The sequence below is a fragment of the Ischnura elegans genome, chromosome 11 (genome assembly GCF_921293095.1).
Source record: "Ischnura elegans chromosome 11, ioIscEleg1.1, whole genome shotgun sequence".
Classification (NCBI taxonomy): Eukaryota; Metazoa; Arthropoda; class Insecta; order Odonata; family Coenagrionidae; genus Ischnura; species Ischnura elegans.
In genome coordinates, this window is record NC_060256.1 from 86,767,485 (window position 1) to 86,782,871 (window position 15,387).

General features: G+C 36.1%; 1 protein-coding gene across 2 annotated transcripts in view; it reads right to left on the bottom strand.

The window, feature by feature from the left end:
• LOC124167585 (myosin-I heavy chain) overlaps positions 1-15,387 on the bottom strand; it is a 506,524-nt gene that overhangs the window by 71,541 nt on the left and 419,596 nt on the right. For both annotated transcript variants that reach the window (XM_046545559.1, XM_046545558.1), the window contains exon 5: positions 5,373-5,563. In XM_046545559.1, coding sequence (XP_046401515.1) covers positions 5,373-5,563 — 191 coding nt within the window. The remainder of the gene's footprint in view (positions 1-5,372; positions 5,564-15,387) is intronic.

The window sequence follows — 15,387 nt, forward strand, 5'->3', positions numbered from 1 at the left end:
ACTAATAAAAATGTAACTAACAAAAATATAAATAAAAATGTAACTAATAAAAATGTTACTAAACTCTACCTCTTAGTTTGTTGAAATAAATATTCCCGTTTTAAGGTTACTTTAATCTAATTAATAGCCGTTAATCAAAGTATTTACATTTCAAGAGAGTCAATTTAATGAAGAGTTTTGATTATAAATATGAATTTTATTGTTTTGGACCTATTCATTAAGGACTTCTTTCATTCGAAATTTTTAGATAATTCGAATTTTATAACTGGTCTCTTGATGCTCGAATTATTCAAGTTCCACTGTATTGATAAGTTCACATTAAAAAGAGTGAAGTCCAAGTTAAAATATGAGTCCATCTTTAAAAAACCGTGAAAACAGCACACTTCAAATCAACAATTTTTGTAACAAATGACTTTTTCAATGAAAAAATATCTAGTGCTTTCCCGGCGAATGGACTGAGTAAGTGTCCATTTTCTCAAAATTTTTAGAGGCCTGACTCATTCCCTGATGAAGGGGAACGTGTCCGACTTCGAAACGTCGCGAAAAATGGACACTATCACCCGGCTTAAAACCCGAGAAAACCTTATTCACTCTTTTTCTATGTTCGTATTTTTTTTAGTTTAAATATTTTTTCGTGTTAAGTTTTCCTTTGATTCTCATGTACCTACAATGATACGAATCTTAATGGCGTTTGAGCTTAAGAGTTTTGTTTTTCTACTTCGCCTCGTTTTTTCGTGGGATGGAATTTTTGAATGGAGACTTCCGTCGTGGAATAGTGATAAAGTAGGATTTATTTATCATACAGCGGCTTAGTATGCACGACCTCCGTCGAATATGCCACAGTGTGGACTTCAACGACATTTTCGGTAAACCCAATCAGAGATTCACATTTGAAGATGGTTTGGTGGTGTAACTGGTAGCATATCTGACCGGCAATTGGGAGATCCGGGTTGGAATCCTGGCTGAGCCGAAATGATTATTTACAAGGCGAATTTCACCTTTGGTGAATCCGAAAATTGTACCTATTCGCTTGGGACGTATCGCATTTGTTTCGATGCAAGAATGATTTAATTAAAAGAAGAACAAAGTAAGCCCCGTATCAATATTTTAATTAATAAGTGATGGCTCTCTCCTGGCACAAGCAAAAAATATCATCTTTGAATATTGGCGTTTTTAATTAAGTCACAGATAACGTGAAGTTAAAGTATGAATTTACAATTATTAAAAACGCCCACAGTGTAATGAAAATGTTCGTAGGATTAAGAATGAAACAAAGAAGCTAAAATTATTTTCCAAATGTTTACTGAATTTTTTTGCAAGTTTTTTTTTCTGCGAAATGCGAACGAATTTGAGGCGATTTAAATTTCTGCAGACTGAACCTATTAGAGAGTTAAAATTTTTATCGTACGACCAAATTTCAAACATGCAACCGAGGGAAAATTCTTTATTCTCGCCAAACCTTAGATACTACTATATGTTGAAAATTTTATCCACGTCGTAGGCTGCATAATTACACCATCGTAGTGGAAATTTCGGCAACAACTCTTCATCACGATCCTATATTTCTGCCCTCGGGACATTACTGCTCCCAATTATCAAAACCAATCATTTCAGAGGAGGGGGGGCAGAGGGAGAAAAAGGGGAAAGAGGCGTCCCCGCCGCCGTGAGTCCCCTGACGACGACTCCTCCAGGGTAAGGATATTAATGATACTGTATTAATTACCTTGCCGAGTCGCTGACATCTCTTCCATTTATACCACCAGAATTTAAGCGCTTACCTGATATATACCTACCCATATTCCCGTTTAATACTTAAGTTACCCCTCTTTGAATTTCCTCCCAATCACTATATTTTACCCTTTACCCAGTAGTCTCCCCTATCCTTCCACCTCACTCCGCATAATCGTAAGATATCTATCCTCTCGTTCTCAATTTCCCTGGTTATACATTCTAGCTTACCCATCCTCATCATTTTCTTCACATTCCATGATCCTACATGCATTGCTGCCTTCTTCTCCATTTTATTGGTCTTCTTTTATCATTTCTTGGATGCAGACGATGATAAGTCTCTGAAAGGATTTCACATGGTACGGACCTCGAGGACCTTGCCGACCTCGCTACCGCCGACAACACCTGCCCTCCAAGGGCCGGGTCCCACGACTCCATCCGAGGCTCATTTGGTTAAGCTCCTTGTTTTCAGGGAAGAGATAGCCGGTAGGGTTTCCCATTTCCATTCCAACACTGTTTTGTACGTGACACAATCACGTGGACTACCTTTCGTCCTGATCCTACTCTTCGACCTATCTGGCATGGGTGGCATTATTGAGGGTGATTGAGAATTAATCCCGCCAGTGCAGCTCTTGGGGTCATGGGAACGTGCATGCTTTTCCACCGCGGTAAGGTGAGGGAGGGCAAAGATAGGGATGGGAAAATTTCAATGTCGCCATCAAGCCAAGCGGTGTGAGCCACCACTGGCGAAAACGAATTTGCAGTATGTAGATAAGTAGGAGGAGCTATTGGGGAGGGTGGTAGCCTAGTGTGCAGAGCATTTGGCAGCTGATCGAAGGGTCCCGAGATTGAATAGGGTGGTTTCCTATTATTTTTTTATTGCCTAAATCGAAAGATTATTACTCCTAGAGTGCGCATTTCACGCTCTTAGATTTTCGAATGACGATATCTATTTTTCGCGATTAAACGAAAAGTGAAAAATTTCAAGCGTGCGAAAACGCGACGGCTAAGTAGGAATGATAGGAAATATCCGTGTGACGCATTTCTGGTTCCAGCTGTCGCTCAGTGAGGTGACCTTGGGGCGAGGCTTTGAGCGCTGACACGACGCAGGATGCCAGCAGGTAGCAGAGTACCCGGCCAACTGGTAGCGCTTGGCTTAAATAAGAATTATTATTACCCCATCAAACGAAGAAAACTTTCCGAATTTAAGTAATTTTAATGGGTGATTATTAAGAGATGTTTCCCTGAGCTCTGTGCCTAATGCATGGATTGGTAATCTCAGACGATGTAAAACTCCAATCTACTCGTATAGAAACTAGGTCCCTGTGACGTCACGTGGAGTGGCATCGCATGGGCGCCAATCTGGCCTTTTTCAAATGAGGTTAAAATTGACCGTTGCCATTCGTCTAAACTGGGATTTTTCAAACCAAATAATTTGTATATTATGAATTAATGGTGGGTAACGAATTGCAATCAATGCATTTCGTTTTCTTTGATGAAGGAAACTAACCTATCCCTGGTGAGGCCTTCGGCCACCCTGGTACTAAAATCCTTGAAGTACCAGGTGGACTAGGGAAAGGAACTGGCTCCCTTACCCTGAATGTGTGAATGAAATTTCACATGCATGTGGCCTAGTTAGGGGTGAGCTCTACCCTCACCTAACGAAATTAACCTTGGGATTGAATCACTGACTGAGTGAGAGTTGAATTATCGAGTAGAGTAAAATAATCCAGAAACTTTTTTCTCTAGCTGCTCACTACATACAATAAAATGTTCGTAAGATAAACAACGGGGACAGTGAGTATTTCTGACATTATTTTGAAAACTCCTGCCTAACATCTGCATAATGCACCGGCATCACAACAAAATAAAACGTGAAAGGATATTACGCAGGTTACTTTTTGGGTTCAGCCAACAATTTCAACATCCTACTGTTGCGTTAAATATTTAAAAATATATCTGTCATCCAATTATCTGATGTGAGAGCACACATGTTTGAATATTTTCCCAAAAGAATGAGGAAATATAATTTTTTAGAACTACTATTCGATGAGAGAGCATACATTTTAAAATATTTTACAAATAAAAGAGCATAAAGGCATGAATAAATACATTTTTGAAATAAGCATAAATAATGATTAAAAATTCTGGATATATTTGCCTTCAAAATTTTATTAAAGAGATGAACTGTAAAAAATAACTAGAATACGCTCCGAGGGCTAACAGCAAAATCAAGAAAATGTAATTCTAGGAAAATTTCTAGTCTAGGAGCGCACTAAAGCATGAATCACTTCTGTATGCTATGAGGCACGAGGGTACGAGATGCGCTGTGAATAATTGATGTGAAACAGTAAGATGAAATGGGAAACTTCGGAGGCGCCACAATGTAATTATGACGGAGTTTAATTACCTTAATAGCATGCCATCCGTTGCCGGGTGCGACGTAAGTAATATAAGAATCAACTTTACACGAGGTTTGAAACAGCGAACGCTAACACAGAATATGGTATACGAATTGCGTTTTTACCCCTTATTCAGATTAAAATTAAAATGTATTATTCTAAAAACAGGAAAAGAGCTTAAAAAAGGCATTATCATAATTTAATATTGGAAAGGACTGGAAAATTTACCTGGACTTGTACTTAAAAAGAGATAGGAAAACACACAACTTAACTTTAAAGAGTCTAATACAAGTATCAGTAGAAGCCTATACGTATAATTAGGTCAAACCTATGTATAGATAGATAAAAAATGACACATATTACAAAAAGAATGCATACGCATTCCGAGGCGGCCCTTTCTATTAAAAAATTAATATATACAAAAATTATCGACTAAAGATAATTTAGATGTTTTAAGGAAAGAGTTATGATTATCTGTTTAAAAAAAGGCTAAGCGGAATTGATTTTTCCATCAATATTCATCAACTGACAGCCTTACTTATCGATTAAAATACACCTGCTAAAAACTTCCATGAATCTCCAATATTTTAAGGCATTATTTTACTCTAATGATAGCGCATATTGATTCATTGTGTAAATGTAGTAACGGAACTGAATTGAATGTGATTGTTTTCATAGTGATCTATAAAACATTTTTTAGAACTATGACATCCTAACGCCCGAAAATCTCTCGTCTGACGATTTCATTTTTTAAATAAGTAATATCACCCAGCATATAGAGTGAGGAATTATTCATCAGGTGAATTTATAATTTTTTTTCTAATTCTTTCGATCAATTTCCATTTTGACCCAAAAATCTTGTTTTTGCTGGAAAAATGATTTTTTTATCAAACCAATAATAACATACTTACTTGACAACAGTTATAGATGACGATCTTGAATTTAAAATTAGATACCACTTTAATTTATCTTTGTGTTGAATGCTTACCGATAAGTAGTTTTGCATGCACACAGAGGTAAATACGTACACATTTACAAAACAAAATCTGCCTGGTTTAACTGGTAAGGAATATAAACCGTGTCATCCATTAACGTCAGTGTTTTCTAATCCTTTGTTGATATATTCTAAACCAAGAGAATGTTTTTAAAAAAACATTACCACATAACTTAGGAAAATATTTCAGCCACTTAGGATATTTCATAGCGGATATTATTACCCTAAAATAGCTTCATAGTACTTACCACAGCTCCGGCAGTTAGTTGGTAGAAGACGTGATAGTTCCTTTCCTCAGGGCTCTGGAAGGTGATTCTCGATTGCTCCAGGAGGTAGTCTTGTATAATGCATCCCTTGATCATCCAATGGGTGTCGAAGCAAACCTGCATGAACTTCCCGAATCGGCTCGAATTGTCGTTTCGCACCGTTTTGGCATTTCCTGCATGGAGCAAGTAAAAATAGTTCATCCCTTAGTTCACTAAATACACAATATCTCAAAGAAACATTTCGTTAACATACAAAAAACTGTAGTTACAATATGAATTAAATCAAAATATGAATAAACATATGTTGGCTATTGTATAAACATTAGACAATTCATTGAGTGTTCATTACAAAAGTAACCTCAGCCATGTTCTCACAATAAAAATGTCTATTTAATTTATGTATTCCTAATGATATTTTGGACATTTTGATACTTTACACAAAGAATTTCGACTGCTATTCTGCGACAAGTCACCAAATTACTGAAGCCTAAGCCAAAATGAAAGTGTTCTGTGACATCAAAATTATTATTATTATTATGGTTGATGCAATGAATTTTTAATAAAAATAAAGGCCCCGAAGAAAGCAGATATTCATCGGGAATAAATTTCTGTCACATTCAAGGATCCCCAATGAAACCGGAGCCACGGTACGAATGTAATGGTGATTTGGAATCTACAATGAGCCCACGGCTGGCTGATTGGTCGCTGAAATGAGGTCTCACCGAAATAGATGTATTTTGGTAAAATATTTTCCCTTAAGCCATTCTTCAATCTTATAATATCCAAATTTGAGGATACTCAATGGCAGGAAAACTATTTTGCGAAAAATAGCATACAAAGAAATGCGATCAAAAGTATTAGTAGGTAGGTCGTCAGTTTAGGATATTAAAAATTCATTCTCTGATAAAATTTCAGAATGTTATGAATACCATATTCAAGACTTCAGAGAAAGAACCATATTCCACTAAGCATAACTGTAGGAAGATTCACCCAAATATGTAGTAGCAATAATGATATACCCATTATAACAATTTTTAAGGCAATTATTCCTTTTAATTTGGATCGATTTTGTTAGATCAGCTCTGAGATGTTGGCAAATAAACATAAATTTACAGAACAAATTCTACCTGGTTTAACTACGAAGTAGTATAAACTGTGTCATCCATTAACGTGTTTTTTCTAATACTTAAAAAGGTAGAATACTCTACAACCAGAGAGTATCTAATAAAAAACATTGCGACATAAATTTTGAAAATATTCCACCCACATAAGATAAATTATAGCAGATATGCATCAAATTGACGGGATTAAATCCTGCGATCATCGGCACAATTGGCGAGCTACTCAAATCAGAAATACTTCATATGATTCTGTCAATATATAGTCTCCGAAAATGGAATTTATTTAATCCGGAAACGTTTAAAAAATTATATTTTAATTACCAAAACTGTCTAACTATACACGATATTTTAATGGATATGAAAATCAAAAGATCGAGATTGTACCGTAAAATACGATCACCTCATCCTTCTGTGAATATTTAAAAGGCGGATTATTTTTAAATTTTACGAAAATAACACCTCCAACCAAATTATCAAAGATGAAATATACGATATATGTATTACAATCAAATGCTTAGATTAATTTTTCCACTTGAAACTACAGAATAATATCCTCAATATAATAAGTCCATGAAAAGTGCCAACAAAAATGCTTAGTGAGGTTAATTTCTGCCACTTAGACCTACGAAATAAAATACCAAATACACTAAAACTATGTAAAATGTAATTATCACTACGAAGTGAAATATACTTCATAAAATAAAAATAATCCATTGTAAAAAAATGGCATATGAGGTATGAGGAAGTAGAGTTTCTGCTAAGAAAGGTGGCATAAAAACTTTTCAATAAAAGGTATATTTTATATTTTATGTATGTAATTATGCGGTTATATAAGAAAGATAGTTATACTTGTGTAAATATTTGAAATATCATATAATAATAATGAATGCAATCGGTAAGATAACAAATAACTGAATGCAACGAAATAAATTTACTTCTCATGTATGTTAGCTCCAGACCTGTGCAAAAAGTGTAAGATGGTAGCGCCATAACTATTCAGTAAGGGGTACCTGTATATTTCATAATTATTTAAGTGTTTTCTAATGTAATATATTTGAATGTAAATGGAATAAAGTTATATTATTATTATTAAAATATGCTCTGATGATTGCACATTTTTGATAGGAATAAATTTCTGCCTTCTCCCAGGATGCTCGGTTGAACTAGAGTGCTTTTAAAATATATCGGTATCAGAGTCCGCCAAAAGTCAAAATATGACGGATTGTTCCTTGATATGATGTACTCAACGAACTGGGTGTATTTTGAGCGAAGCTCTTTCCTCTCCAACCATCATTCACGCTTAAAAGTCCCGTCTCCGAGGACATCCTAATGGAAGAGAGACAGAGCCGCGAAAAATAGCTCGCGACAGAATGCGATTGCCACAAATGCGTTCGCCGATTTGAGAGCGATCTTAATGGAGGGAGACGGTGAGGCAGGGAGTAGACAGACGATGGATGAGCTTTCGACGACACGACAATAGAACGTCAGAGTCGTTTCAAACGCGGATGGAGGGCAAACCGAAGCTATAATATGGATCGGAAGGACCTTTCCATGTACATGCGGAGTGGAGAAATATTGTGTCACGAAATTTTAACCCTTGATAGCAGTAGATGGCAGTGGGAACCAAAATTACTGAGGATGTGTAGGTCAAAAATGCACCATGTATGAACTACAGAAACTGTGAAGCAAGCGCTCCGATTGGATGCGAGTTTGTCCTGTTGGCGGATGCTATGAACAACTCAAGATTTCGAATGCTTTGATCACGGGACTGGTTTTTTCCCGCACGGGCGAAAACGTGTAACATGCCAGGAGCTTAATAGGGTAGTTTCCTTCATTAAGAAAACGAAATGCATTGATTGCTATTCGTTACTCACCATTAGGGTTTTCATAATATACAAATTATTTGGTTTTAGGAATCCCAGTTTAAACGAATGGCAATGGTCAATTTTAACCTCATTTGTAAAAGACCAGATTGGCGCCAATGCAATGCCACTCCACGTGACGTCACAGGGACCTAGTTTCTATACGAGTAGATAGGATTTTACATTGTCTGAGATTACCAATGCATGCATGAAGCGCAGAGCTCAGGGAAACATCTCTTAATAATCACACATTAAAATTGTCTAAGGTCGGAACGTTTCCTTCGTTTGATAAGGTAGTAATAATCCATATTTAAGCCAAGCGCTACCTGCTAGCAGGGTACTCTGCTACCTGCTAGCATTCTCCGTCTTATCAGCGCTCAGAGCCTCGCCCAAAGGTCACCTCACAGGGCGGCAGCGGGAACCAGAAATACGTCACACGGACTTTTCCCATCATTCCTACTTAGCCGTCGCGTTTTCGCGCGCTTGGAAATTTTCACTTTTCGTTTAATCGCGAAAAATAGATATCGTCATTCGAAAATCTAAGAGCGTGAAATGCGTACTTCAGGAGTAATAATCTTTCGATTTAGGCAATAAAAAATAATAAGTAACCACCCTATTCCGATACATTTGATCGCCTAAACCTCTGCCCACTATTGTTACTGAAAGACTGAGATGGAGTGTAAGTGTGGAGTGGAGACCTGACTTTAAACTATTGATCATAAAAAATTTAAAAATGGCAAAAATAAGTTAAAATGGACATTATTAGCCAGAATAATTCATTTTTTAATGAAAATTTGACAAAAATAGCTTTATGCATTAATGGGTCTAGACTGCACCGACCGTTGACCATTATGACTGAAGCTTCTGGCGTGTGACAAGAACTTTATGCGAAAAGAAGTATTCCTAAAATACCAACCAAAAGCTGTGTGCTGTATTTGTATTGTAAGGTAACGTTCTTCAGATCCTTCTGCATGAATGTCTTCAGGAGTTTTCTAAATGTTTTACCGTAAATAAGTAATGTGTAACTGTAATTGCGCTTGTAACAGTTACCATTTACTTTTTTTCACGTTTAAATTCCAACTGGTGATAGGGTGGTTTCCTATTAATTTTTTATTGCCTATATCGAGAGATTATTACTCCTAGAGTGCGCATTTCTCGCTCATAAATTTTCGAATGACGATATCTATTTTTCGCGATTAAACGAAAAGTGAAAATTTTCAAGCGCGCGAAAACAAGACGGGTAAGTAGGAATGATGGGAAAAGTCCATATGACGTCGTTCTGGTTCCAGCTGTCGGAATGTGAGGTGACCTTGGGGCGAGGCTTGAGAGCTGATAGGACGCAGGCTGCTAGCAGGTAGCTGAGTACCCTGCTAGCAGGTAGCGTTTGGCTTAAATATGTATTATTATTTCCCTATCAAACAAAGGAAACTTTCCGAACTTAGGTAATTTTAATATGTGATTATTAAGAGATGTTTCCCTGAGCTCTGTGCCTCATGCATGCATTAGTAATCTTAGACAATGTAAAACTTCTATCTACTCGTATAGAAACTAGGTCCCAATGACGTCACGTGGAGTGGCATCGCATGGGCGCTTATCTGGCCTTTTTCAATTGCGGTTAAAATTGACGGTTGCCATTCGTCTAAACTGGGATTTCTGAAACCAAATAATTTTTATATAATGAATACAATAATGGTAGGTAACTAGTCGCAATCAATGCCTTTCGTTTTCTTTGATGAAGGAAACGAAAGGCATTGATTTTCCCTATTTTCTGCAAACATATATGTGTCATGTGAATGGGAGAAGGACAAAAATAAGTAATATGAATTATGACAACTTTTTGCAAAACTGAATTTTCTGTGTTTAAACCCAATAGTTGATGGAGTATAAAAGTTAATTCAAATGCTGCTAAACTGTAGTTACTCTAAGCAAAATCAGTACATAAAATAGAAAAACCTTTGCGCAAGTCACTTATCTCCTGAAAGCTATTCTCGATATAAATACCGAAATTTTCACAAAGTTTGTCAGAAAATCTCGGAGGAGCACGTTTTCCAGAAAAACAAAAATAATTTTTGACAACTTTTCTACGCATGTTATGCCTCCTTGAATTCTACCGCAGTATCTTTCGGAAGTAACTGCCATAAATATAAGTTCAAATCCAGCTCGAGAACAGGCTTGTAGTTTTTCCTACATTTTTGTTTTATCGATGAGATTTTTAATCGATGTAAATGCAAGATCGAAGTCTTCAGCCCTCAGCAGCTTTCATCCACAGCGATCCCCCATGATTAAAATAACAATTCATCATTTGGGAATTGAATGCGAGCCGAGGTATATAAACACGCAGAACGCACCGTAAAAGCACTTCTGAGCTTTGGAGTTGAAATTAATCCCTCCGTGCTTTTTCGAAAGCCTACTTCTCTTAATTTCTCCCCCGATGATATTCTCCCTCTGGCAGCAATTGCCATGTTGCCATTGCCCGTAGTTGATAAACATAGCGTCAGTCGAAGCGACGGGTCGCGAAAAAAAATATTGCAACGGCGTCATCCCATCAGGATTTGTGGCGTCGGCTGTTGCTACGCAAATTTAATTAAATCAACCCATTAACTGATTTCATTAATGCGAGGATAAAGCAAGTTTCTCGGAATTAACATTACAGATACATATTCGCAATTTAATTACCGATGAATGTTCACGCTAAATAGAAAAACCGGCAAAACAAGGTGAGCAATCATAAATTAACATGATAAAACAATGAAATCGGTGATTTGATCGTGAATTCTATAAAACAGGCGGGTTAAAACTCAGCCCTTTCAAATAAATAATACACTTCACTCATTAGATCTTTACACCCGAATTTTGACAGCATTTTTGCTAAGCCAATCCGCAGACACTTTCTCTGAATTGTAAATCCACCTGGATTTTATTCTGGTATCGCATAAAATGAATTTCCGAATTCAATATTTTGACCGTTGAGTCATGATATTTCGAAAACTAGTAAGCCGTTTTCTGGGAGGCAGACTAAAAAAGTAATAAGTTAAAAATAGTATAATTACATCAATTGTAGAAAATCTTGGAATTGAAAATCGACAGCGATATACTCTTTGATAATATAGGTGAAAGGTAATACACACCCAACGAAACCCCCATTTATGAAGTCTATCGCCGCAGCGCATATAATAAATGCATGCAAATTAAACTCGTGGCTGATGTGATGTTGAATAGGTCAACATTAATCAACCCGCATTAATTAATATATTTTTGAAAAGGTTGATTTATTTTTATTAATTTATAAAAGCATATTTTCCCAATGTATTGCTTTTTCTTCTCGTATACTTTTTCTTTTCAACCTTTTTTTTATAATTTCTTAACACAACAACAATTACTTTCTCTTGCTATAAATAAATATTAGAACTAAGCCTAGCAGAAAAACAAGTTTTAAAAAATCCAACATGAAAAACATGTTAATACTACCATTCCAAAGTAAAGCGCAACTCATTTTAGAATATATTTCTTAAGCTTGGGAACTGGGAACTTTAATATTTATTTAATTAATTTAAATATTAAATTAAAAATGGAAACTTTAGGAAATAAATTGGATCAAATATGGATTTATAAATATAAAAAATTAATCTTTACAACTAATTACACTTCCAACAGGACCTTAAATGAAGGGTTAATTGTATGTTGTTCAAAAGAAAGGGGGACAGAAAATTTTGATATGCTTAGCGTTTGCTTATTTGATAAAAGTAGCGCATTATTATTTCTAATTGTTGAAGTGCAATCATTTCTGTTCATTCCTGCTAATTTGCTGGATTTTCTGAGAAAAGTCACTGTCACGACTATTTTCAATGGTATTGTTTAAGTCATATTTACTCCACCTGTAGACGAGTGTGAATACCACAGCAATTTTTATGAACACAAAAATGGCAGTGAAAACGCATATAGAAAAACAAATGGTACGTTACACACCGCAGCCGAAATACACCAAAGATAACTTTAGGCTGATTTTCAACCGACTGATTCAAAGGGTCACCCATTGTTAAAGATTCATTTATGCAAACAATGTATACATTCATACCTATAGCATATTAAACTTTTGTACACAAAATGGAGTGACTAAAAGCCTCCATGACCCGATTTCCTCTTTTAAATGTTTTCCAAAGAAAACCAAAACTGGAACAAACCCTCTACATGTATGCCCTAGTACTTCCAGAATGAAACAATGCGTAAATGAAAAATAAATTCAGTCGACTGAAATTATTTTTACGGCGTAACAATGCTCAGAGGTCCCTATGCAACGGCGGATTTCAAAATATTGCTCTGTTTTATGCGTCTGCCGGCCAAAAATTTTTTAACTCCCTTATCTCATGACATACGTGCGGTTTATTTTGGCTTCCACTGAATCATCCCTGGTGTCGGGATCCTGGTGGTTTGCCAAACGGCAAAGTCTCCGCTGAATTTACGGCAAAAAACCGCTTGCAACTCAATGATAATCCCGACTATATATCGTATTCTTTACTACCAGAGCTGCGAAACCGTGGTGCCAGCCTGATATGTTGGGTTTTCATAAAGAATAACTCGATACGCCACGCACACCTTTAGCATTTCAATATTTTTTTAAGAATCCGTCGATATTATTATCGCCAGTAAAATCGTATCGAAATGTGTCTTTTTCCATATATAGAACTAGAAAAAAATATGAGTAGCTTAAAAGCCGTAAAAAATTCATATTAATGGAAAAAGAGTCAATTTTCATTTGGATTCGTTTTCCATTCATTTTATTTATCCGGGATCATATGTTTTCACAGAACTATGCTCTCTAAATGTAATTAAATTTTGAATTATAAATCAAAGATATCATAAATGAAATATGAGTTAAGGGTGTGATAAGCTCCGCATTGGGGAAATCAAAAATGATTTCATGCAATTAAAATTTCACCAAATAATTATTAATCAATAATAAACCTATGGTTTAGGTTAAATAAAACAATCAATTTTCATATTCCATGTTCCATCAAAGGATTATCCAATAGCTAAATCCTTATTCCTAATTCCTCAGAAGGAAAGGTTTCAATTTTCAGAATATTTTTGATCGAATTAGTTTTAAATCCATTACAACAGGTTGAAAATTCAACGCAAAACATTTTTTGAGTCAAGCGACAATCGCCATTTCAGAATTTATCCAATGAAATCCAGCAATTCTCATGCGTGTGTGTATTCAGTCCAGTTTTTAGCTGATTGTTTAGAATTGAAAATTAAAACGGTACCAGAACTGACTCGAGTACCTAAGAAAGAAAATATAGCCAGTCTTTATTTTCCTCCAAAAATAAATTATGCGTTACTCCACATAGCTTAGGCAAGACATGCTTAGTTGCTAACGGCTTCCGGGTGCAGCATGCGTGTTGCGCTTTGTCGTGCAAGTTTTCGCGACCGTTACAGGGCCTGACCATTCATCGCCTGATGATGCGCCCTTTAACGGTCGCGAAAGCTTGCACGACAAAGCGCAACACGCAACTGCACCCGGAAGCCATTAGCAACGATGCCTCTCACTGCGAAAACCTACGTTCAAAGACATGCTTAGAATTGCAAATCTAATATTTTCTATTCTTCCTCATAGCTGTAACAAAGGAAATGTTGTCGCTGGTTCAATTAATTTGATGATATTTTGGGGACACACAGAGAAAGGTGAGTAAGCTCGCAGGCTAGGCAGAGCAATGCAATTTTATCCGTACCTGTAAGGCGCGGCCAAGGACCAAATGAGAACAAAATGGCTTAGAGAGTAATAATCCATGGAGATCAGGTTTGCATAGCGCCTTAATTCAAACCATATTTCACACATCCTATTTTATGCATTCCAATTATTGTTGCTTGATGGGTCCAGATCTCAAATTTTCATATTTTAATTTTCCACTATTTTTGCAATAATTAGAAACAAAGTACATTTCAAAGGACACGGTGGGTGAGTAAAGGCAGAATTCAGATGAGATATGAAGGAGACAGAAGGTATGGATGAACCGAGTGCTGAGCGGAGAGAGGACGCTGAAAACAGTGTCAGAGGGTAGACAACTCGTGATAAGATGTTGGGGATATATACTGCGTTTAGTATTGGAATATTATACCATTAAAAATAAGACGAGATAAGCAATTTAAGTATCCACATTTTTCTGTTGTAATGATTCTATTTTTATCGTGTTTTTCTATGCTTAAAATTTCCCTGATGCTTAGATATTTTTGTTTTCCTCCGCTGCGGGATAGCAACGGAGGTGATGTTAAATAACTGAGGGAGAGGAAGGAATAAAATAGGATTTTTAGATTGAATGAATGGGAGTAGGCCCAGTTGAGAATCGAATCAAGTAGTCCATGAAAGAAGAGGAACAGTCAGAATGTGTCTTAAATTCTACATGGAAACCTGTCTTAAGGTAGAACCTGCGCTTCGAAATACTGCTTTCATTAGATAAACTCGACAACAACGAGTTATAACGGCTAAATTTGTCATTTATAAAAATAAAAATAATTTTAAATCAATCAAAATAGCTGTAAAATGTATGTATTTGACTAAAAATGGAATAATTCTGTGATATGAAGAACGGCTGTTATATTGACTCTTAGGTATCGGAAGAATTTAAAAACTTTCTCTGGAAATACGGTAAACCTTCATAACTATACCATTTGTGATGAATAAAAATAACTTAATTAGTGAGAACTTTTGCTCTGTTAATTTTAACCTAATTTGGAAAACGATTTATACACAATTGCTGACCACCAACTCGACAACGCTGTCAACATATCGTAGTTTCACTCCAGTTGAGCACCTTTGTTTGTTTACTCTGAGGTTTGTTTACGCTACGTCGTTGAGTTACGTTGGACTGTGGCGATATTACTCGTTTTATTATCCACTTTACTAAGCCTTAAATAAATGAATATACCTTTGGGCTGAAGTGATGGCTTCATTATGCCGATTTAAAGGCAAATTTGTGTCTACTTCCATAATAATAATAAGGAAGGGGACAAAGATTC